Raw genomic sequence first — 23166 nt, 5'->3', positions numbered from 1 at the left:
GAACTGAACTGAACATGTCCACGTTTAGCTGATTCACTTTGCTGTACAGTAGAAACAAACACACTTAAGGCAACCATCTTCCAATAAAAGAGTTGAAACAACCACCACCCCACAGAGGGAGTGGACGCTGGGTGTGTTGGTTTGTAGACAGGAAGTACCCTCCTGAGTAAGTGATATGGAATCAGCATTAGCTAGCTGGGAGTGGGGGGCATCACTCTGGAGTCAGCAGCCCCAGGACACAGGCGGGTGGGGACACACACTCTCACCCCCAGCGGCCCTGCCGAGCCCTCCCCATCATGGGATAAAGCGCAGAGCTCCAGGTGGGTGTCTGGAGCTTCCAGTTTGGCCCCAGCTCTGCCACTCGCCCATCTTACGACCTTGGACATGTCAGCCTCTCAGATCCTTGGTCTCTTCATCTAAAAGATGACGGATACTGGCTGGGTGGTTTCTAAGACCTCTTCTAGCAGCCAAATGTTATGAGTCCCTCCTTGTAACCTGTGATATAGAGAATCTGCATTCCTGTACTTGTCAAGGAACCCAAACTAAATCCTAACAAAAGCTATGGATTTTCTACCCAAAGTCACAGAGAACTGCGCTATGACACCCAGACGCCTTCCAACTTTCCTGGACAGAGCAGCTCTCAGAGGGCTGTTCACCAGGACCACACAAGCAGACTTTGGATGGAAGTGCTTCTCTGCTTTGTATTTTGGCCTGACCGCAATCCAGAGCATCACAAAAGGCATCAGTGAGAAACGTATGGCACTTAACAGAGGCTCCCCTTGGGGTCACTGCTCCCTGCTCCGACGTGGTGCCCTCCTTAGGAGGCCCTGCGGGGGACTTCTCTCTGGGCTCAGGGACAGAAAGAAGAGCGTCCGTCTGAACAACAAGGCATGGGCTTTTGTCTGTGGTTTGAGCTCACGCTGCACCCACCCCCGGGGCAGCCAGCAAGCTCTAGCTGGCCACCAGATGGCCTTGCCTTCCGACCCCGCCTCTGCCTTCAGATCCAGTTTCTGCCTTCTTTTCTTTGCCTCCATATTGGCACTTACTCATTTTTAAATCTCATATTGAAAATATTTGCCAACCTTCTTGACGTCTTTGGGGAAAAGAAGGGGTATCAAGAAGGGAATACTCCCAGAGATGTGAGGTTCAGAGCAAAAGCCCACATAGGAATGACAATGAGGATGTCACAGACCTGAGGGCTGGGGCTGGCGCGGGGCTGCTTTCCCGCGTGGATCTGTCTGGGTTTCTGAAAGCGAACCCGGGCCTGGTTCCTTAAGGCCTCAGTTCTCTTAACTCCAAAAGCAGGAGGAGACGACTTTCATTCCCAGTACAAAATCATTAGAAATATTTCTTTTAGGAGTGACTTTAAAGTGAAACATACATTTTCATGCATTTAGAACTACAAATAAAAAACATTTATCAACAGCAAATTTGCATACAATGCATATGCACACTTAGAGATGTTCACTAAAGCAAGAGAATCAGAATATTTCTTGCCCAAATTAAACAAAATTATATGCACATTGTTGGAAACTCACAGATTTTCTTCAAAAAAGTGCTATGACTCGCAGTCCTAATATCCCTGGTATGTCAGTGATTTATAAAACCCTGTATTATAAAAGCCTTTTGTAAAGGCAGTATGTGAGATGCAATTGAAAGTAACCTCTCTAAGAAGTCCAAGGGACAGACTGCAGGAGCTGTTCTGCGTGACCTGGTTTGGACTGTAGTCTGATGCGTGCTTGTCACACATGACTACTGTGTGTTTGCATTATTTCACTTTAAAATGGGCAAGCTCGGTAGGGGGCGGGAGGATTGGGGAGTCACTTAATGGGGACAGAGTTTCAGTTTGGGGAGATGAAAGCCTTCTGGAGATGGACAGTGGTAATGACTGCACAACAATGAATAAACATGTAATCCTGCCGAAAGTGGTTAAAATGGTAAATCTTATGTCGTGTGTGTGTGCGCGCCTGCGTTAGCCGCTCAGTCGTATACACGACTCTCTGCAAACCCATGGGCTGCAGCCCGCCAGGCTCCTTTGTCCAAGGGATTCTCCAGGCAAGAATACTGGAGTGGGTTGACATTCCCTTCTCCAGGGGGTCTTCCCGACCCAGGAATCGAACCCAGGCCTCCTGAATTGCAGGCAGATTTTTTGTTTTTTACTATCTGAACCGCTACGGAAGCTCTGTGTTATATATATTTTACTACAATTTTTAAAAGTTCTAAAAAATGTTTTAAGAGCAAACTGCCAGATCTGATTCTCTTCACCTAAAACTTTACCTTTCAGTTACAGCTGCAATAACCATCAACTTTGTCACACTTCTCTCCCCTTCGTTTCTAAAACTGCAGGAAAACGATGAGTGGCCCCGGTTCCCCTTGACCGTGAACAGACACTGAAGAGCGATGTTAAATCCATTCTGGCTGTAACCCGACCTCAGAAACAGGACGAACTGAAAACAATAACAGCTTTCACTCCAGCTTCTGACCTGCTCTTTGCCTCCACCCGTGACCTATGACCCTTTCAGAGAATTTCACTCTGTCTCGGAAAACAGAGCCAACTTGCCCTTTCCCGGCCAAGATCTGTCACGGTAGCAGGTGCCCAGCAGCAAACAGAAAACCTCGGTTCTCTCCTGGAACTGGCACCCGCCCCGTTCCAGCGCGAGGGCTCGCCTACCTTTCCGAGAAACAGTTTCCGCAGCTTCTGGCGCGGCAGCCCGAGCATCCTCCGTCCCGCGTCCGGAGCCATCGCGCGCCGCGCAGCCCGGCCGCCTCCTCCTCCCGCGGCTCTCGGGGCCACGCCCCCCGCGGGGCGGGCCGGGCTCGGTCCCGGCCGGCGGCGATCCTCCTGCCCGCCGCCCTCGCCCACCGCGGGAAGCGCGCGGAGGACCAGCGCCAGGCCGCGCGGCCCATCCCCGCAGTCACGCGCGGCGCTCCAAGCCCACGCCGGCGGTTCGCGGAATCCCGCCAGAGTCCACGCGGACCGGTCAATTGTCCCAGCACGGCCCTAAGAGTCAGAGGGGCCCCGAGGGGCGGGCTGTGACCCTCCCCGCAGTGCACCTATCCCCCACGCCCGCCCCGTCAGTGTCAGTCATTTACTCTGAGAGGGAGAGACACGGGCGGGGGGCGCTAGGGGGCTAGAAATGATGCCTTATCTTTTCAGGTGGCCCCAGGTCAGCTACACGCACTGATTATGCAAGAATCACCTTATCCGGTTTTAGTCCTTGGGGTAATCCTTCCGCATGCATGCACAGATACACACGTGCACACACATGCACGCCCCCACACACGCACATACACAACTCACACATGTACCCGTGCACACGGCTCCACAGGGGCACACTCTCCCACGCACACACATGTTCTCTCCGCACCTACTGCAGGCCAGCCTGGAGCACGTCCCATCTGAGAAAACTTGCTTTGCTGTCTCGGCAAACTGAGTCCCCTGCTTCCCCCTGAAGAATCAGCCTTTTGTGGCTGGCGTCAGGCTTTGTCTTGGGACAGCTGGAAGCATGACCATGCAGCATCAGAGCCGCCTGGGAGGGCAGAGCGGCAGGTCAGAGGTGGCCCTTTGCAGGTTAAGAGTTTCCTTTGTGAGCATCTTTTTAATACATAAACAGGCTCCTCCTCTGAAGACCTAAACACGCAATGTGAAAAATCCCACCAACGAACAAACAGCTTTTTTAAAAGTCAAGTGTTAGTCACTCAGTTGTGTCTGACTCTTTGAGACCCCATGGGCTGTAGCCCACCAGGCTTCTCTGCCCGTGGGATTTTTCAGGCGAGGATACTGGAGTGGGTTGCCATTCCCTTCTCCAGGGGATCTCCTGACCCAGGGACAGAACCCTGGTCTCCTGCATTGCAGGCAGAGTCTTTACCATCTGAGCCACCAGGGAACTTTATGTGACAGATAATAGATGTCACGGTTAAGGATGTGGATATGGAAATATATTGGTATAAAATTATAGGGCATGAAAAGAAGGAAGAAAAGACAACAAGGAAATTCAAGACTGAAATGGACCAAAACTGTCCTGTTTGGGACAACCCACATGATATAGTCCTGTCCATCTCTTCCCTTCTCTAAAATCCTAAACATGTCTTTTCCAATAAGTGAAAATAGTTGAAGTATAGTTGCTGTTTCTCAAGAAGTTACTATTCCAGAAAATTGGTTTTTCCAAAACAATTTTGCATTCATTTCATTGCTTCTGGAGCTGTATGTTCTATTTCTTGAATAAATTAACATGCATTTATCCATGTAAATGTCATATTTATCTGCAAGTGTGCAGAAGTGTATATACACATACATATTTATTTCAGATAAACAACATAGAAGAGAGTTTTGGAAGAGTAATCACTGGGTCAGTCCTCTGGAGGGGCATTCTAAGGTGTGATATTTATTAATCATACCTTCCATTAGAAAAACTAGTAGGAACTGATAAAACAGGATTTTTTAAAAGGTGCATCACATACCTGCCATGGCATGTGCGTTTTTCCTATAGTGGAGCCACTGGCAATTAATGCAGACTAAGGGGAAAAAATCACATATTGAGCTGTTACTTCGAGAACAAAGCATGGTTTGTTTCATGAGCCAAATTTTGGCAACAGAGGAAAATGCTTCTTTTTAAAAACCTCCCAATCATTGGTTTGCTCCTGAACACTGGCACCAAACAGGGAAATTAATGGAAACTGGTGTTCTTCCCATTCTTACCAAATTTCTTGTCTCTTATTTTTATTGGACCAGGCAACCCCTCACATTTCCATCTTGAATTCTTCTTTGTCAAATTGTCAGAAACTTAAAAGAAATCCAGTTCTATTCCTTTTCCCTAAAATCAGTCCACATCTCACCCCTTGGAAAAGTCCTGGATCTTAACATCTACTTGCCATTGCTCACAGAAACGAGCAAACTTTCTCGGGAGCTACAAGAAAGTGAAAACTACAAGAAGTGAAGTTGCTCTTCACTAACAGAAGACCCAGCTCACACCGCGGAGGAGACCCACCAGCCAGCCCTGGCCCTCGCGGTGGCCGCTGCGGCCCCCCGAGAACAGGGGAGAGAGAAGTTTATGCGTCGTCAAACCCTGCTCCCTGGCGTTTGGGGATGGTGAAGGAGGAAATTAAACCTGGACTCTGGTCTTTCATTAACATTTTGTTTCGATGTTTGTAATAGTCCTTCGCTTTTTAACATCCAGGCTTGATTGGAACTCAGAATTTGTTACTGAATCTTTGTGTGGGGGCATGCGAAGCTCCAGTATCATCTCAAACACATGGACTACAACTAGAAAGCTAATTTTCAGTGTCTGCCTCCTATCCAAGCCCTGGAAAAAGACGCTTACGTCACACGAGAGTGTTTTCAGCATAGCCAACATCATGGTCACCGGGGTATGGTTACCTGGAGAAAGAAAAGTGAGCTCATTTGGGGCACAGACATCATCTCCGATTGTTTTCTGTGCAGAATATGATAAAAGGCTTAAGAAATGTGTAAACATCTGCTTCTAAGGGTACATCTATCTGGTGTACTACCTGAAAGTAGAAACCCCAAGAGTTAAACAAGAGGTGTCTCTACAGCATGAAAATCAGCCCCCCAAACTCCTCCCCGCTGGACGTGTGCTCAGTCGTGTCTGACTCTGCGACCCCCGGACTGCAGCCCGCCAGGCTCCTCTGTCCGTGGGGTTCTCCAGGCAAGAATACTGGAGTGGGTTGCCATGCCCTCCTCCAGGGGATCCTCCTGACCCAGGGATCAAAATCTGCATCTCTTAAGTCTCCTGCACTGGCAGGCAGGTTCTTTACCACTAACGCCACCTGAGAAGCCCCCAAGGGTGACAGTGACTGCTCAGCGCCTGGTCTGGTCATGGATTATGGGAAGCATGAGGTCTGCCTTGGCTGTCCTGGGAGGAGGAATCAAGCCCAGGTTAGATGAACTCAAGCCACAGGGGTGCAGGGAGACAGTTCAATGAGAAATGCCATCTTTCCTGCACCACACACTTTCCCCGAAACGCCTGACACAGTGCGCTTGTAGACAAGCCTCACTCCCGTCGCCCCTGGTGGCGGCATGCCCGGGTTCTGAGAGAGAGAACGGGGCAGGAGGAGGGAAGCTGAGGGTCTGCCTAAACTCTCCCCACCTAAAGCCATCAGGGTTTTCGTGACAATATTTTGGGGTATCCCAACTGCAATTCAATTCAAACTTCCACGGGAATTAAAAGGTAATTACCTCGGGCTTAGTCCTTTGGAAATAGGTTAACAAAAAGATAGGGCCTTTGATCTGTGGCTCAGTCACGGTCATGTTAGATCCAGTGGCTTGTTTCAATAAAAAGCTTTCACTGTTGATAGAATTTCACTGCAGGTATATGTAAGTACGCGAACTGAATGTTGTCATGGTGACTGTGGCAATGAATTACCTTTTATTTTATGCCATGGAAAATTGTCATGACAGTCTTGGCTTACTCATCTTCCAAATACATTCTTAAAAGAAATTATTTTGAAAAAGAGCTATCACTGTTTGCTGGTCCCTGCTTGAAAGGACTTGTCAGACGGGCATCTACCCTCCAGCAGCAAAGCCAAAATGCGGGGACGATCAGGCCCAGGAAATAAACCACCACCAGCAACTCTACAGAGTACCCATTTCGTGTTTCAGTGACACCATAACATCAGCTTTGCAGCATTAGGCCCTGTCTTCCTCTGTAAAACCTGGAATTCCACTCCTCTAGGTCCCCGTGGGATCAGACAGACCATCGCAGAGCTGAAGGGTTCGAAAGCATCAGATGTGTCCAGCTCATGACCAGCAGGTGCTTGGAGCCAGGCGTGTGGGGGGTATGGGTGATGGTCTTGTACGGCAGGATCAAATCAGGGCCACAGGGCTCCCTAGGCACTCCAGCTGGAGGGTCATTATATTTTGCAAAGCCCAGTGTAAACCCTTCATCATGAATGAGCCCCTTCTAATAATGTGAGGGAAAAATCTGTGAAAAGAATCTGGAGACCACAAGTGACAAATTCATCTACATCCTTATGAATGTATACATGTGTATGTTACACGTGTATATTTACACATCGTACATGAATGCATGTTTATATGTATGTATAAACATATAAGAAAGAAAAACTGCTGAGACAATCCTTTATCTCCAATAAAGGATGACAGTCCCAACCTTTCAGTAGCCGCCCAGTCGGGTGACCTGGCCTAAGTGAGGTCATGTTCACCAAGTGGCCGGGTGGGGTGAGGAGAGGGCCTCAACCCAGGCCTGTGGGCTCCTGGTCTGCCCTCTTTTGATCCCAGCACACGACCACCCTCCTAGTCAAAGTCAGTGCTGTCATGGACGGTATAAAGGACGGTCACCGTGATCCCAGGGAGGAAAACATTCCTAAGTGAAGTCGCGGGAGAAGGATCCCAGTATGAGGGCGGCATCACATCTACGAGAGAGGAACACGGAGGCCGCGTCCTGTCGAAGCAGCGGTGGGTGCTGGCACCGTAAAGGCTCAGGCATCCCTAGACCAGCCGGCCGTGTTCCCAGGCCGTGGGCCACAGAGAGCCCGGGGCTGGCCAGCCAAGCAGCTCCCCCCCGACAGTTAATCCCCCCTTGTGGAGATGAAACGGCGCTCCTGACTGCATCTTTAGGTCCTGGGTGGGATCAGACATGTTAGCCTGGAGTCTCATGTGAGGCCAACTCATAACAGGAATAGTAGTAAAAAATAGTAGCTTTGTAGATTAATGCTTTGTAGATTATGAAAGCCATAATTTCCCATAGTTTAGAAAATGCCACCCTAAACTGCAGTAGAAGGTGTGAGACAGCGAGCTGGAGCTTATAAGAGAGAACTGAAAAGCTTTTCTGCTTGCTTGAAAGACACAGGACCACGCATCACCTTTTGGTTGCACGCCAGAGCGAAGGGCTTCGTTTCTTTCGGCCTTCAGTTCCTCGTCTATGAGAGCAGTGACTACAGGGAGGAACAGTGATCCCGGGGAACTGGCTGGCCAAGGGCAGGTGCTCGGCTCTGATACAAGGAGGGAGCAAGTGGGAAGTGCGGGTGCTGGCTGTCACCTCGGCCTGTTAAAAATAAACAGAGCACTTCCTGCTTCTCCAGTTCACCGGAGGTCAGCGTCACAATGGCCATCATTATGGCTGAGACATTTGCAAGGTGAGCTACAAACGTCAGACAAATCTCAAACCCTTTGGGTTGCTCGGGTGTATAATTCTGGTGACATCTCTTATGCTGCAATTGCAAATTGCAGTGACTTGTCAGTTAATGAACTGACTACTTCTTTTCACTCTATTTGTCACTACAGGCCACTAAATGCCCCCTTTGGTTGGTGAAATTATCTAAGACATTAGCATTATCCATCTGTTATTAAATTCCAGACATCTGTAATATAATCACCCAATGATTATAGTTATTTTAATATTTTTAGAATGACTTGAGCCTTAACTATTCCTTAAAATATGATTATTGATTAGTAGCTTAGATTTCTTTAAAAATTACAGAAAAGTATGAAGAAAAAAAAATCACCTTGGATCCTAGAACTGAACGAAAATCCCTAAGAATTTTGGGATTTTTTTTTTTCTATAAATCTTTTCTGTTTTGGCTGGGGGGAGGGAAGTAAGCTATGCTAAAATTTGGGGTCAGATTTTCCCCCTAAGGTTAATGCTTAATTTTTCTCCAGATACCCCAAAAGGAAATTTACAGTTATGACCTTGATCAAAGGATTTTCCTAGCTCCACATTTGTCCCTGAGTAGTTGCCCCTGAAGCACTACCCGCAGATTGGGAAAGACCCACAGTTACAGAAATACAGAGATGAGACGTATTTGACTCTTCCGTGATTGTTCAGGAGGGAACGGAGACGAGTGCAGAGGTTGCACTGTGCCGCTTTCAGGCAGGCATCTCCTCTGCTGTTCTGGAACCTTCCCTAGGTACCCCAGGTGCCTCGAGAGGATGTCTGCGCCCACTCTGCAGTCCCGGCCTGCCTGCCGTATCTGCCCCAGGTCTGCTGGTGGGCGGGGGCGGGGGGGGGGAATACCCCGGCCCCACACAAATGTCCACACCTCCACTGTGGCGGGAAGGAGGGAGAAGCCTTAACCTAAGCTGAATTTGCGGGGCAGGGGCGGCTCCGCTCCACGGGAGAACTTCTGCCCCTGAAAACAGGCTGAGAACCCAGATTTCCCTTGCGACCCCCTCTGCCCCGCCCTGCTAACGACACCCGTCACCTTCACCTTATCAACACCATCAACAAGATGCAAGGTACTTCTGTGAATACTTTATCAAGAGCCTCAGGATTCCAGGCGGAGGCAAGGAAAGATTGATGAAAAAGACAGTCAAAGAGAAAAAAAACCACCCTTATTCCCAGGCTTCAGACCCTCAGGGGATCCATCCGGCCCTGGACGAGCAGATCCAAGCGCAGTCATACGGGGCGCGGCAGAGAAGAGAAGCCAGCCCGGGCCCTGCTTCAAGGCTGCAGGCCGAGAGCGGTTTCTGGCTCCGCCGGGGGCCGCCCGCCACGCGGCCTCTCTCGGGCGGGCTCCGGAAAAGCAAGCGGCGGGTTAGCGCGGTACAGTGCTCCCGCACACCGCAGCGCTCTGAAAAGTTCCTTTTCAGAGGATTAAGTATGAGTCATCCCTTACTTAATTCATGTAATGTGGAGGTATCTGACAGAAGAATGATTGTCTCTCAGATTGTTAGGAATCAACACAAAACAGCCACGACAGCCACGCCGCGCGCGGTCCGGCCGGTGGCGGAGGGGCGCGGGCCGGTCTGTGCTCTGCCCGCCTCGGTGCGCGCGGGCCACGGTCTGTGCTCGGCCCGCCTAGGTGCGCACGGGCCACGGTCTGTGCTCGGCCCGCCTCGGTGCGCGCGGGCCACGGTCTGTGCTCGGCCCGCCTCGGTGCGCGCGGGCCACGGTCTGTGCTCGGCCGGCCGCGGTCTGTGCTCGGCCCCCGGCCTCGCCCCCCACGCCTGCCGCGCCTCCCCACGCCCCCCAAAGATGCCGCCCAGCCTCAATCCTGCCTGGTGACCCCCGGGGAGGCCTGGCTCCTCAGCCGCAAGAGCAGGGCCCCGAGGGAGCAGTCACGTCTCTTTATTTGTAAAGTTCCCCTGAATCAGGGCCTCACTGAACAACGCCACTGTCTGAAAAGGGCATTCGGTTCATTCCAAAGCAATGAAAAAAACAGGAAGGGAGACCAGGGAAGGAGCCCAGACAGCCCTTTCGGGCGCAGAAGCCGCTCTAAACAAGCCACCCCTCTGTCCCGTGAAGGGTGAGAGCTGGCCCAAAGAATTCTCCCCCCTTTGGAATTTTTACCTCCTCTGTCTTCTTTTTAAATTGCTTCTTAGAATCATCCTGCCAATGCAGGAGACACGGGTTCAGTTCCTGGTCCAAGAAGATACCACATGTCTCCGGACAGCTAAGCCCTAGCTCTCGAGCCACAACCACCAAGGCCTGCATACCTAGAACCCAGGAGTCACACCTAGAACCCGGGAGTCACACCTAGAAGGCCCACACACCTAGAACCTGGGAGTCACACCTAGAACCCAGGAGGCCCGCACACCTAGAACCCAGGAGTCACACCTAGAACCCGGGAGTCACACCTAGAACCTGGGTGTCACACCTAGAACCGGGGTGTCACACCTAGAACCAGGGAGTCACACCTAGAACCTAGGAGTCACACACACCTCGGGGCCCTGCTCCCCAACCAGAGAAGCCCGCTCCCCGCAGCTGGAGAGCAGCCCCCGTCGTGGTAACTAGAGAAACGAGTGAACAGCCATGAAGACCCAGCTCGGCCAAAACTAAATCAATAAAGAGCTTCCTATAAAATCAAGTGAAGAGTGAAACCATAGTAGAAAAAGGGGAAATTCAATCAGCCGTGGAGCTGGAGGCCATGAGTAGGTTTATCAGGTCAAACAGGTTAAGGACGGGCGGCTCTGTGCCCATTAGCACCTCTCCGACCCGCCTGGTAAAATATCATGCTTCCTGTCAAAGTCAAGAGCGGCACCTGTTCACTGTCTGACAGCTAAATCTGCCTTAGGGTTTGAAACAGGAGACCCTCATAATGCTCCCAGTTGGGGTAACAATCTAATGTAAAGTTTTGAAAAGTCTTATCAAAAGTACACGTGGGAAGAGAGGGGGAGAGAAGGGGAAGGCAGACTTGTCACTCACGGCTGTCCCGGGACTTTCTCCATACTCTCGGGGTGCGCCCAGGGGATGCTGTGTGAGCTCTGATTTGCAGGTTCTGTCCTCAGTGGGGCTTCCCGGGTGGCGCAGTGGTGAAGAACCCACTTGCCAATGCAGGAGACTTGGGTATGATCCCTGGGAAGATCCCCTGGAGAAGGGAATGGCAACCCACTCCAGTATTCTCGCCTAGAGAATTTCATGGACAGGGGAGGCTGGCGGGCTACAGTCCATGGGGTTGCAACTGAATATGACTTAGCGACTAAACAACAGTCCTCAATATAAGAAGGACTTCCTGCTCATCATACCCAGGGTGGATCTGAAAACACAGGCAACCGTTTTCACCCACTCAGAGGCCAAGAGCCCCAGAGGGGCCCTGGCCACCCGGAAAGCCCCTTCTGGGCTCCCGGGCGCCTTGACTTTGGAGGTGATCCAGGCCTGATAGAAACAGCCTCCTTGAAGAGCGTTTGGGTCCTGTCTGCGGCTCTTGCAGGTCACACCTCGTGGGCCTGGCCACTGCTGCAGAGGGAACGGTTCACAAAGGGCCCTGCACCCCCGCCACACCCCAGGACCCCGTCTGTTCCCCACCAGGCTCCTTTTCTTTGCCTTTGTTCATTTCTACGACCGAGAAGAATCACTGCTGTTTAGTGTGGCTGGTCTAAACATGGAGCATGATAAAGTATGAACAATGAGCTCGATTTTCCAGCAGACACACACTTTCCCATGAATCCCTGGGCTTCCCTATAAAGCCGAATAAAAGTTTTGCTAAGAACCATCAGCTGAAAGTGAAAAGTGAAAGTTGCTCAGTCATGTCTGACTCTCTGAGACCACGTGGACTGTAACCCACCAGGCTCCTCTGTCCATGGGATTCTCCAGACAAGAATACCGGAGTGGGTGGCTGTTCCCTTCTCCAAAGGATCTTCCTGACTCGGGGATCAAACCTGGGTTTTCCACATGGCAGGCAGATTCTTTACCATCTGAGCCACCAGGGAATTCTTTTCTTGAACAGATTATAAAATAGACTGAGAAAAGGTTATGAAGAAAGTATGAAAGGCCAATTTCCTGCTACTACAACATATCTCATTTTCTGAGTTTACTGACATTAGGATGCAGTTCGAAACGGTATAGACATCTGTCTAGTCACCAGCCTGAAATAATTAGGACCATCTTGAGATTTTATATAGCCAGAGATCATTGATCATTCACTTTTTATTCTACTGACACAATTTTTATGTCTAATAAGGAAATCTAATTCATACAAGATGATGGTATTGAGGACTTTTTTTCCAAATTCTTCAGATTGGGCTGTTAATAAAAATACAATGAGACTCAGAGAGGAAACTCCCCAAATGTACGAAAAGTAACACACTGGTATTCAGTGATAAGCATTGTTTATGTCAGCAACCAAATGCAGGACTGGCCACTCTTGGCCCCAGCTTCCTCTGCTCCAAGATTACAGATCCTGGAACACAGGGGCTCTGCAGGGCCCTGGGCCCCAGTCCCACAGTGAGTCAGCAAGAAGCCGCCACTTCTCAGAGCAGCTCCAGAACTGCATGGGTTCTGGTGGCCCACCACCTGGTCAGGGCCGGGGAAGCAGGACTCTTAGAGTCCAACATGCCGACAACCAGGAGCAGTTCTGTCTAGTATGACCAGAACGTGGTGTGATGCATTCACGTAAATTAAATAAGCCTGACCCGCACCCAGGCTTCTGTGACCTGTTTGGAACCCACAGGGATCGGGCCATCGTACCTGCCAAGCCCGTGGAGAATCTATAGGCTGGACAATGGAGGCTGCCCCTGTTCCACGGTCACAGGTCAAGTTATTACTGCTGGGAGACACCAAACATCCATGAGTCCATCTTATAACATCCCTTACCCCTAATGTCAGTATTTCAACCAGACAGCTGCTCTAAATATTACAAGAAATCTACCTCCATCCCAAACGGTTCATTTTAGGCCAGATTCCTAGAATAGCTTCCAGCGGACCCTGAACTCCGCACACAGTAGATCCTGAAGCTGGCCGGCCGCCAGCCCGCTGGTCCCGGGGACAGCACTGGCCGCCCGGCGTCGCAGCCCTGCCCAGCTCTGACGTCTCATTTGCTCGCTGTGAAGGCACAGAAAGATTTCAGAGAAGCGCTGTGCATGAGGCCACACGCATCACCTCCCCAGTGGCTTCGGATTCAGAATGAAACTGTCTTCCTGGAAAGCTGGGTGACATTCCCTGGGTGACGCGCAAGACAGACCCCTGCTGTATGAAGACGTTATTACACAACTCTGGGCAACATCGGAGAAGTCAGGTCGTGCTGCGGGCGGCGGGGCGGCTTCCGCTCTTCCAGAAGCACACCACTGTCTCTGCTGGCCTTGGGGCAGCGTAAAACAACCCCCAAAGCGAGAAAGACTTCACGCTGAACTTTTTAAAAAATGTAAATGATGTTCGCGTGGAGAAAAACAAGCCGAGCTGGTGTCACTTACCTCGGCCGACACCGCTGTCTTCGTCTGGAGCGAGGCCGGGTCACCCTTGTCCTGTGGGGGCAGAGAGTGGAGAAAAGTCCTTTAAGTCACAGGACGTCCTGGACGGCCGCTGCTCAGGGCGGACAGCTACACGGACACTCACCAAGGCTGGCGGCTTTTTGTTTCTGAACATAAATCTCCACATGGTTGTCAATAGCTTGAGGAGTTTCACTAGCTCTCAGAAAGCCCGTCAGCATAAACACCGAAAGAAGGGAACTTGCAAACTTTTGTGCAACTTTTACATTCAACCAAAGGAAGTGATGTCCCATCCCCAACCTCAAAATGTAACCGAAAAAAAAAAAAAGTCACTCATTAATCTCCAGACACACAGCCTTCGGCTAAGGAGCTGTGGTTATCACTGGGGGCCGGCCAGCATCTTAGTGTGACCTTGAGGCCCTCTGTCCCAGAGAAGGTGCTCATTCAGCCGCAGCAGGCAAGACTTCTAATCTGTAAATAGCCTAACGGACACCCAATTAAAATTCCAATCACATTCGGCCATAGGTGTTCGGCCTGGAGACGCACACAGCTCCCTGCCTCCCCTTGTCTAGACTCGAAACTGCCATAACCTGAAGATTTTAATTAACACCACGACTTGAGGGTCTCGAGAACAGAAATCATACCTCTGCCTGCTTCTGCACACAGCATCCTGGGAGCACACTTGTCATTTTCCGCTGTATTCCTCATTTTGCCTCTGTTCTCTGTTCTGAGGCTCAAATCCACTAAAACATGAGCTGGAGAAAGTGGGCAAACTTGTCTCTTTCACCCTTGACTAATAACTGTAGCTCAAGGCTCAGAAGACAGAGAGGCCGAACTCCCCCTCTCCATGACTTTGGCCCCCCTCCTGCCTAACAGGCTGTAGGAAGGGGCCCCGTGGGGACCACACCTCGAGAGAATTCCCGGTCACCAGCGCCGCAAGTTCACCTGCACCACCTCTGAGTCTTCACACCGGTGACAGGGCGGGTACCGGCCAGGTCTCCAGTTCCCTTACGTCCCTGCCTCTCCCTGGTGGATGGAGTTTTAAAACTCCCAGATCCGGTAACTCAGAGCCTCTGGGGACGGAACCCCAGCCCATCAGCGCCTGTATCACCTCCAGGTGCGGCCAAGGCCGCGAGCCTCGCTCCGCGTCCATCTGTCCTTGCTCTCCGACCCCCAGCTGGACCGTGACTGTGGAATGGCAGGAAGATGCTTCCTTCTACGTGATCTACTGCTTATTTCTGCAGCTCCTACCCCGGCCTTCGCCGCACGGGGCATGAGGGGCAAACGCCTGTGGTCTTTCTCCCCACAGTTTCTCCCTCCTCGGCAAATGTCCCCTTTCCTCCTGTGGGAAGCAGATTCCACGCAGGCTGGTGAAAGTGACCCCATCGCTGCAATCCCCCACCACGGGCAGGGGCGTAACTCAGGCCCCGTCATTCGCCTGGTGCAGTGCCCGGCACGGAACCCAGGCCAGGGAGCCATGGGGTCATTCCACAGATGCTCCAGAGTTTGCTGGCCCGGAAACGGGTCTGGGATCAAAGAGGGAGACAGAGTCAGCGTCCTGCTGACAGTTACAGGACCGTTGGATTCAAAGCTGCCAGAAGCCATCTCTTCTCAGTGACAGGAGGAGATAAACTGCCAGTTTTAACTTCAGCCAGTCTGAGCTGGTTTCTGCAACTTGAAAAGGAGGCCTAATGACACCTAAGTGGTGCATTTACAAATAAATGCCTAATAGCAAGAAATAGGGGCCCCTAAAGCCCCACAACACGTTGCGTTTACCCACTACCTTTCTCAACCCACAGCCAACCCAAAGGAGCACCTTCTCAGGCGGGGTTCACCCTGCAGGGTCTCCTGACCCGGCCATCTGGGAATCTGGGGGCTGTACACACGGGCCACGCAATGTCTGGGACTCTCCCTGAAAAAGACTTGGGGATGAAGTGACAATGCTCGTCATTCTGCAGACACACCAGCCCCGTCGTCCCCTTCTCTCCCTCCGCTGCCCCCCGCTCCACGGGCAGCCAGACCCAAACACGGGCGTGTGGGGCAGGGGCTTTTCCAACTGCAGAGTGAAGCCCCGGGTCCTCCTACTCTGGCCCCGCCCTGGGGGTGCTGGACAGCGCAGGGCGCCCCCCCCATCCCGCCTCCACCGGAGCAGGAGAGCCGGGGGCAGGTGTGGAGGAGCCAGAGAGGGCAGGGGGCGGACAGGCCGCTCCGTCTGGCCCGGCAGGAAGTCCTGCCTCTGAGTCGGCCCCTGGCTGCTCCTCCCTCCTCCCCAGCCCATCCCGTCACGTCCCCGCCGCCGCGCTCATCCCAGTGTGTCTGCTTGATTTTAAGACCGTCACGCTAGCCCACCATGGAGGACAAGCCAGAGGAGAGTTGGTGTAAGACCCCTCGTCCGAGCAGACTGAACTCCAGGTGCGTTTCGTGAAGGGGAAACTGGTCAGACAAACCTGGGCAAGCAAATATTTTTGTGCTTTGTGGATTTGAAATAAAATACCAGAGTTTTCTAAGCCAAGGATCAATGGCCATTTGGGGAAGACTATGGCTTGACAACCTTCATAAAGGCCCAGAGAGCAGCCGTGTGTCACGGGACACACACGAGGGCCACGTGCTCTGTGTTCAGTGTTGGGATTTCTGGCCTGGATGGCGAAGTTTCCCTCGATGCTTGCGGGTCTTCTCAATATCCGGCTTTAAGTATGTAAAGCTGACAGTCCAGTTTTATAATGTAAGACGGTTGGCCTCATTCCCAGAGTCCCGGTTTCCTGGAAGGCTCGGTGCACGGTCCTTAGATGCCGAATTTAGACAGGCAGGCAGTTGATTGAATATGCTCTTAATTCCCAAATGAAATTAGTGCATGGGGTTGACTCTTGGAAAGCCAGGGTGTGCCTGGAGGGTCGCTGGTGTCCTGAATTCACCAATGTGCACAGAAGTGATGACTGCCGGTCTTGGAGAAAGCTGGGGCTCCCGCTCCCGCCCGGCCCCTCCCCAGCCGGCACTGCTGACCTTCCAGGAGAAGCAGCCGCCGGGGGCGGGTGCCTAGGCTGTGTGACAGGGGGCCACAGTGCGCTTCCAGGCACCAGGCGCTGGGCAAGGCCCTCAACCACTGTGCCTGGGTTTCCGAGTATGCAAAGTCGAGCTGAGGTGGTCTCGGGGAGCCCAGAGAAACAAGCTGCATGTGTCAGACGTCTGGCATGCAGGAGCCTCAAGCAGAGTTGAGCCTGGGGATGATGCAGGAAGAGGAAGGGTCCCCCAGGCGCAGCAGTAAAGAGGAGCCCCAAGACAGCCCACGCTGCTCTGAAAGCACTGGCCTGTGCGTCTGTGACCCCCAGGAGTCGACCTGCAGAGGCTTGACTAGATCTAAGGGTCCTTTAGGACTTCCCTGGTAGCTCAGACGGTAAAGCGTCTGCCCGCAATGCGGGAGACCTGGGTTCAATCCCTGGGTCAGGAAGATCCCCTGGAGAAGGAAATGGCAACCCACTCCAGTACTCTTGCCTGGAGAATCCCATGGACGGAGGAGCCTGGTGGGCTGCAGTCCATGGGGTCGCAAAGAGTCGGACACGACTGAGCGACTTCACTTTCTTTCGCTTTCAAAGGCCCTTTACTCCACCTGCCAGCTCACGATGGTGAGAGAGCAGGGCAGAGACAGCAGAGGGCAGCAGAGACGCTGGCACCCAGGACTGCCGGCTTGACCGGAAGACCACACTGGACGCCGCCCGGGGCCTCCTCCTTATACAGAGGCCAGAGATCAATTCAAGGGTCTGCCATTCGGAAACATTTAGAGATGACCCAAACAGCACCCTGCCGCTGTTGGGCTTATCCAGCAGACCCTCTGCTGTACTGAGTCATAAACGTCTTCGGATGGTGGCGGCGTGGACGCCCGCCCCTGGTCCTGCGGCAGGGCGGCTGCAGACGGTCGGTCGGCCCTGCGGCCCGCGGCCCTCGGTCATCGCGGCGGCTTCCCCGCCCAACCTGCATCGCCCGCCAGGGGGCAGCAGAGGACGCAGCTGGGGGAGCCCGCCCCCGCCCCGGACGCGCGCGGCTGCACCGTCCGCCCCGGGGGCCTCACTGATGCGCCCCCGGGGACCAGGCGCTGCCCTCACGCGGGGACCGACTGGAGGAAGGCGGACTTATTCTCCACAGCCTCCCCTCTCCAGACCCTCCCTAGGACCCAAAGCTCCGGAGGTCCATGGGCTGTCTGGCTTTTTATGGACTCCAGCGGGTTAATGCTTCCCTGGTGCGGTCACACAGCAAAGAATCCGCCTGACATCCAGGAGACCCAGGCTCGATCCCTGGGTCGGGAGGATCCCCTGGAGGCGGGCGTGGCAACCCACTCCAGGATCCTTGCCTGGAGCATCCCACGGACAGGAGCCCGGCGGCTGCAGTCCAGGGGGTCGCACGGAGCCGGACAGGGCTGAGCCTCCGGGCAGAGCAGAGCGGGTCACGGGGGTGTCCCGGCCTCAGCCGGCGGCGGAGGAGCCCGCGCTCCGCAGCCGCTTGCTGGTGTCCTTTCCAGATAAAAGGAGCCAAGGCGTGTGTGGCGGGTCCCAGGGGAGGCCACGCCGGTTCCGAACGGGCGCCCCTCCTAGCGGGCCGTCGCTCCTTCTCCTCCGCCCGGGGCCGGGCCGTGATAACTGGGAGGAGAGCAGCTCAGAGCACGTCTCCCCCCACGGAGCGGCAGATAAAGGCGCCCGAGGGCTGTCTCACCCTGAGCGCTCAGAAGGAAGAGGGGACAGAAAGGCGGCTCGGTGAATAAGTGAGCTGTGAGGAGGAAGGAAGGAGCGGAGAACCCCCAGGGGCTAAGAGGGGGGCCGGGGAGGGCCCCCACTGGGAGGGTGCACATAACAGGGGGTTAAGCATTTAGAATGTCTAATTCGACGGTATTTAGTGCACCCATGGTGCTGTGTAGGGCGGCCCAGTGGTAAAGAATCCGCCTGCAATCCCAGGGTCAGGAAGATCCCCTGGAGGCGGGCATGGCAACCCACTCCAGCGTTCTTGCCGGGAAAGTCCCATAGACAGACGAGCCTGGTGGGCAGCAGTCCACGGGGTCGCAAAGAGTCGGACACGACTGAGCAATTTTGCACGCACAGAGTTCTGTAACCATCACCACTATCCAATTGCAAAACGCGTTTATCGCTTTGAAAGAAAACCCCACACACCTTAGGCAGTCACTCCCCGCTCTCCCCCAGCGCCAGCCTGGCAGGCCCTGGCAATGCAGTCTACGCCCCTTCTCTGCGGATGTCCCCTCTGCAAGCTTCTCCTCGGGGAGTCAAACTGCAGAAACACTTAAAGCAAGGCTCGCTTCACATGGGGCCCTGCAGCGGGCGCTCTCCCTCGCGCCAGTCTTGCGTCTCCAGCGGGAAGACAGGGGTTGAGACTTAGATTTTAATGACGGAGGACACTTTTCACCTGGGGATGTCACCTCTGGCTTTAAGAAAAGAAGGACGGCGGCAGGGCTTGCAGCCGGTGAGAAACTCCAGCTCTTCTCCAATAAACTGGTTCAAAACGACCCTCACCAGTTTCCCCCTAAAATACGGCCTGCTTGTCTCCAGCGGCAGTTCCTCTGCTCTCCCCAAACAAACTCATTTTTGCTCACACAGAATTGCTCTCTGCTCTGAGGCTGACAATGTGTGGCTTTTGTGTGGCTTTGTCCACATTGCAGCGTGTGTCAGGACCTGATTACGTCGTTTGCACACCCGCAGTCTGCTTATCCGTTCCTCTGTGGACAGGTGCTCGGGCTGCTGCCAGGTATTGGGAATTGTGAGCGTGCTGCTGTGAACACGTGTGTACATGCGTGATCATGCATGTACACAAACACGCATGCATGTGTGTGTGTGTCCCTGGGTATACATCTAGAACTAGAATTTCTTTGCTCCTGCAAACAGCAGGAGGGTAGAAAATTGTATCCAATGGCAGACGGTGCATATTTTGAGAAACAGGAGTTCTGATGGGCTGTCAAAGGGGGAATAAATGAATGAACCCCTGTGGAGAGGACGTCTCGATGCCAGTTAATCTGAAAATGCACATATCTTGTGGTCAACAATTTCGCTGTTATGTATCTAGACTAGGGACAAAAATTCTAGCATATGTTCGTGAGACATTGAGCACCGCTTTAAAGAACAACAACAACAACAAAAATGGAAGTCATCTAACTTGGCTTCTTGGTAAGGGAAGGGAAAAATAAGCTGATAGTTTTCATACCGTGAAATACTACATAGCACTCAAAAAGAATGGAATAGAACTACATAATTGACAGGAATAAATCTCAAAAATTAAAAAGTTTCAGAAGGAAACATAGACTATGATTCCACCTATGCTAACATCACTGATAAACACGAACTGTTGCGGGCTGAATCGCGCTCCCTCAGAGACTGAAGCTCTAGCCGCTGGTGCCTTAGAAGGTGACCGAGAGGGACCCGTGGCCTTCACAGAGGCGATTATGGGGGACACGTGGTCTTCACAGAGGTGATTATAGGGGATACGTGATCTTCACAGAGGCGATTATGGGGAACATGTGGTCTTCACAGAGGCAATTACATCAAATGAGGCCACGCGGCTGCCTGAGTCGCGTATCAGGAGAGACCAGGGCCCAGACACACAGAGGGCCGCCCGCCTGGGACACGGGGAGACGCCAGCCGTCTGCACGGCCGGGAGACACGTCTTGGAAGAAACCACTCTGCCGACACCTTGATCTCGGGCTTCCAGCCTCCAGAACTGGGAGGACCGAAGTTTCTGTTATTTCAGCTGCCCAGTCAAGGCCTTTGTCTCAGCAGTTCTAGCCTACTGAACAGCCTCGGAAGTCAGAGCATTCCTTTGTGGGGCCAGACAGAACAACCGGAGAACCAGATCAAAATAGCCATTGAGTGTTTAAACAATCATCGTAATTAGACTTGAAATATAAGCCAATCCCAGACAGTGAAGAGCCCACTGGGATTATTTTGTGGACATTTTAACACACTACTTATACCTTTCTCTGCACCTGTAGAAAATTCGCACTTATCTTAAATGGAGCGTCAAGTGTCCTCAACCTCGCCTTGCAAATCAGTCCAGTGTGGTCAGCAAACCCAGGCTGGGCCCTTTTCCTGACTCTGAAATGCTCTGTGCCAAGCCGTGGGTGCAGCTCGGGCAGTAACATATGTGGCCTGTGGCCATCCTGTCCAAGTGAGAGCTGAATCCGAGTAGAACGTCAAGGTCCTCTCCCAACCTTCGAGGACCAGAACTCTGTCCAAAGAAGCAGTATGGTGGACCACAGTTCAGAGAGAACACTAACCATCTCGTTCCTTCCTCTCTGCCTCCATTTAAGAAGGCCACCAGAATAAAGCGGGACTGGTTCTCAGTCCTGGGGAGCAGGGCCGGCTGCCCTGACCCCCCTCCACCCCCCAGCACAGGCTGGGTCTCTCCAGGTCTGATCGGCAGGTCAGAGGGAAGTGGCTACACAGCTGAGGCACATCTCAGACCTGCCAGCTCCCCCCGACCCCCCACTGTGTGAGCCAGGTCCTTAGAATAAACGTCTTTCCTTTCTTGCTCAGCCTGTCTGTCTGTCTAAGAGACATGGGTTTGATCTCTGAGTTGGGAAGATCCCCTGGAGGAGGGCATGGCAACCCCCTCCAGTATGCTTGTCTGGAGAATCCCATGGACAGAGGAGCCCGTCGGGCTACAGTCCACGGGGTCACAAAGAGTCGGACACGACCCAGCAGCTTAGGGCAGCACACCCTGCTGGTCTGTTTCATTGGGGAACCCTGACCAGTTCAGGCCCTTTCATTCACACCGGCGGCTCTCACTGATGAAGACAGAAGAGTGTCCCAGTCCTCGTAATACTGAAGCCTTCCCGCTTGATGTAAAGCCTCTCCCTGCCCAGGAAGCAGGGGCGGGACCTGGGCTTTCTCTCTCCGACACTCCACGTGGCGCCGCCCGCGAGGCAGCCCGGGCAGCTCAGCCCGACTCTGCGGGCCTGCGGACGGAGAAAGAGGATTTGCTCTGCTGGTTTCTGGGGGCTGTGGCTCTTTTCTCCTCCTTACTACAGGCTTGACTGTTTCTAAAGTAATTACCTTCTGCACACAGTGTTCCAGAAAACATCTGAGGAGCAGCAGTTTAGACGCCTGCCTCCCTCGGTCCCCACGGTAATCCATGCGGTGCAGGCTCCACGCTTCTTATGATGAGACTGACAAAGGCAGAGGGTCAGGACGTTTTCCAAAATCACACACCTGATGGAACTGGGAGTGAAACTGAGATCCAAAGCCTGTGTTCTTAACCATTAAAATTTGCTTCCAATCATTTTGCTTTTTAAAAACACTTATGAAAAAGGGGAAAAAAAGGCACTTATGGTTTTATTCCCTCGATCTTGTCTACATGAGATTTCAGTCACTCAAATGTGTTTTTAGAATGTGTTAGATATTTTGCCAAGAGAAGTCTATCTCTCTTCCCCTTTGTTTGAGAAGGTCAATAATCTGACAAAATAATAATATCAGATAATAACTGAGCACATGAAAGTTGTCTTGCTTTTTAACTCTAAGACCAAAAGGATTTTGACCAATGTGACCAGAAAAATATGCAAAGTTTTTCCCCAATAATCCCTGATGAGCACTTCATATGACGCGAGGAAACCGGAATATATACCATCATCATCCTGATCAGCAGCAGCGAGGAAAGCTGATGTCACTGCTAACTTCTACCCCCATGGCGAAGCATCTCCACTTCTGTGGTTAGTCACTGTGGACCAGGGCTTCCCAGGTGGCGCTAGTGGTAAAGAACCCACCTGCCAAATGCAGGAAACAGGAGACCCAGGTTTGATCCCTGGGTGGGGAAGATCCCCTGGAGGAGAGCATGACAACCCACTCCCGTATTCTTGGCTGGAGAATCCCATGGACAGAGGAGCCTGGCGGGCTGCAGTCCTTGGGGCCACGACTGAAACATCTTAACACGCATGCACGTGGGCCAGGACAAGATAAGAACACACGAGTGGCCGTGGGGTAGGTTTGCTATCTCTCCCACGCCCCGTGGGGCAGGAGGATTTGCATTGCCGGGGGTCGTGGGGGTGGTCTCCAGCCCCTCTCTAAGTGTGGCTGCTTCCGACAACCCCCCATCCCACCCGCCTGACCCTGTCCTCCACGTGGTGCTGAGCACCTCTTGACTTTAGCTGCACATCACCTGATGGAGACCATCCAGTGTGTGAGGAGGCTGGAGCAGTAACACTGGTGGGCGTGTGTCTGGGGGCACAGCCTGAAGAACCGAATGGTGGATCCAGCATCTGGCAGCTGCTCACCCAGGCCTGGGTACCCGGACCGTCCGAGCTGGGGGCCCACGCTCATGTGCCAGCCACAGGGGCAGCTGTAAAAGTGGGCACTGAGGACCACACGGTCACCACAAAGATGCTTCAAGAGAAGGAAGCCCAGTCAGGGGACCTCAGAGTAGCTGCCTGAGCTCGCCAAACGCATCGGGGCGAAGAGCAAACAGCAGCACCACCACTGTGTCTTTAATTTTCATTCTAAAGCTCTAATTTTTAACCACAAACACAGCACTAAACTGAAGACAGAGCTAGAGCTGTCAGTGAA

At 52.8% G+C, this 23166-nt stretch overlaps 1 protein-coding gene across 1 annotated transcript in view; it reads right to left on the bottom strand.

The window, feature by feature from the left end:
- The window catches only part of RPS6KA2 (ribosomal protein S6 kinase A2), a 331320-nt gene that overhangs the window by 267824 nt on the left and 40330 nt on the right, over positions 1 to 23166 (bottom strand). Inside the window, exon 3 of the mRNA XM_065930995.1 lies at positions 13607 to 13657. Coding sequence (XP_065787067.1) covers positions 13607 to 13657 — 51 coding nt within the window. The remainder of the gene's footprint in view (positions 1 to 13606; positions 13658 to 23166) is intronic.

This window comes from Muntiacus reevesi, chromosome 3 (genome assembly GCF_963930625.1).
Source record: "Muntiacus reevesi chromosome 3, mMunRee1.1, whole genome shotgun sequence".
Classification (NCBI taxonomy): domain Eukaryota; kingdom Metazoa; phylum Chordata; class Mammalia; order Artiodactyla; family Cervidae; genus Muntiacus; species Muntiacus reevesi.
The sequence above is the reverse complement of the archived record's forward strand: the minus strand, read 5'-3'. Positions and strand labels throughout refer to the sequence as shown.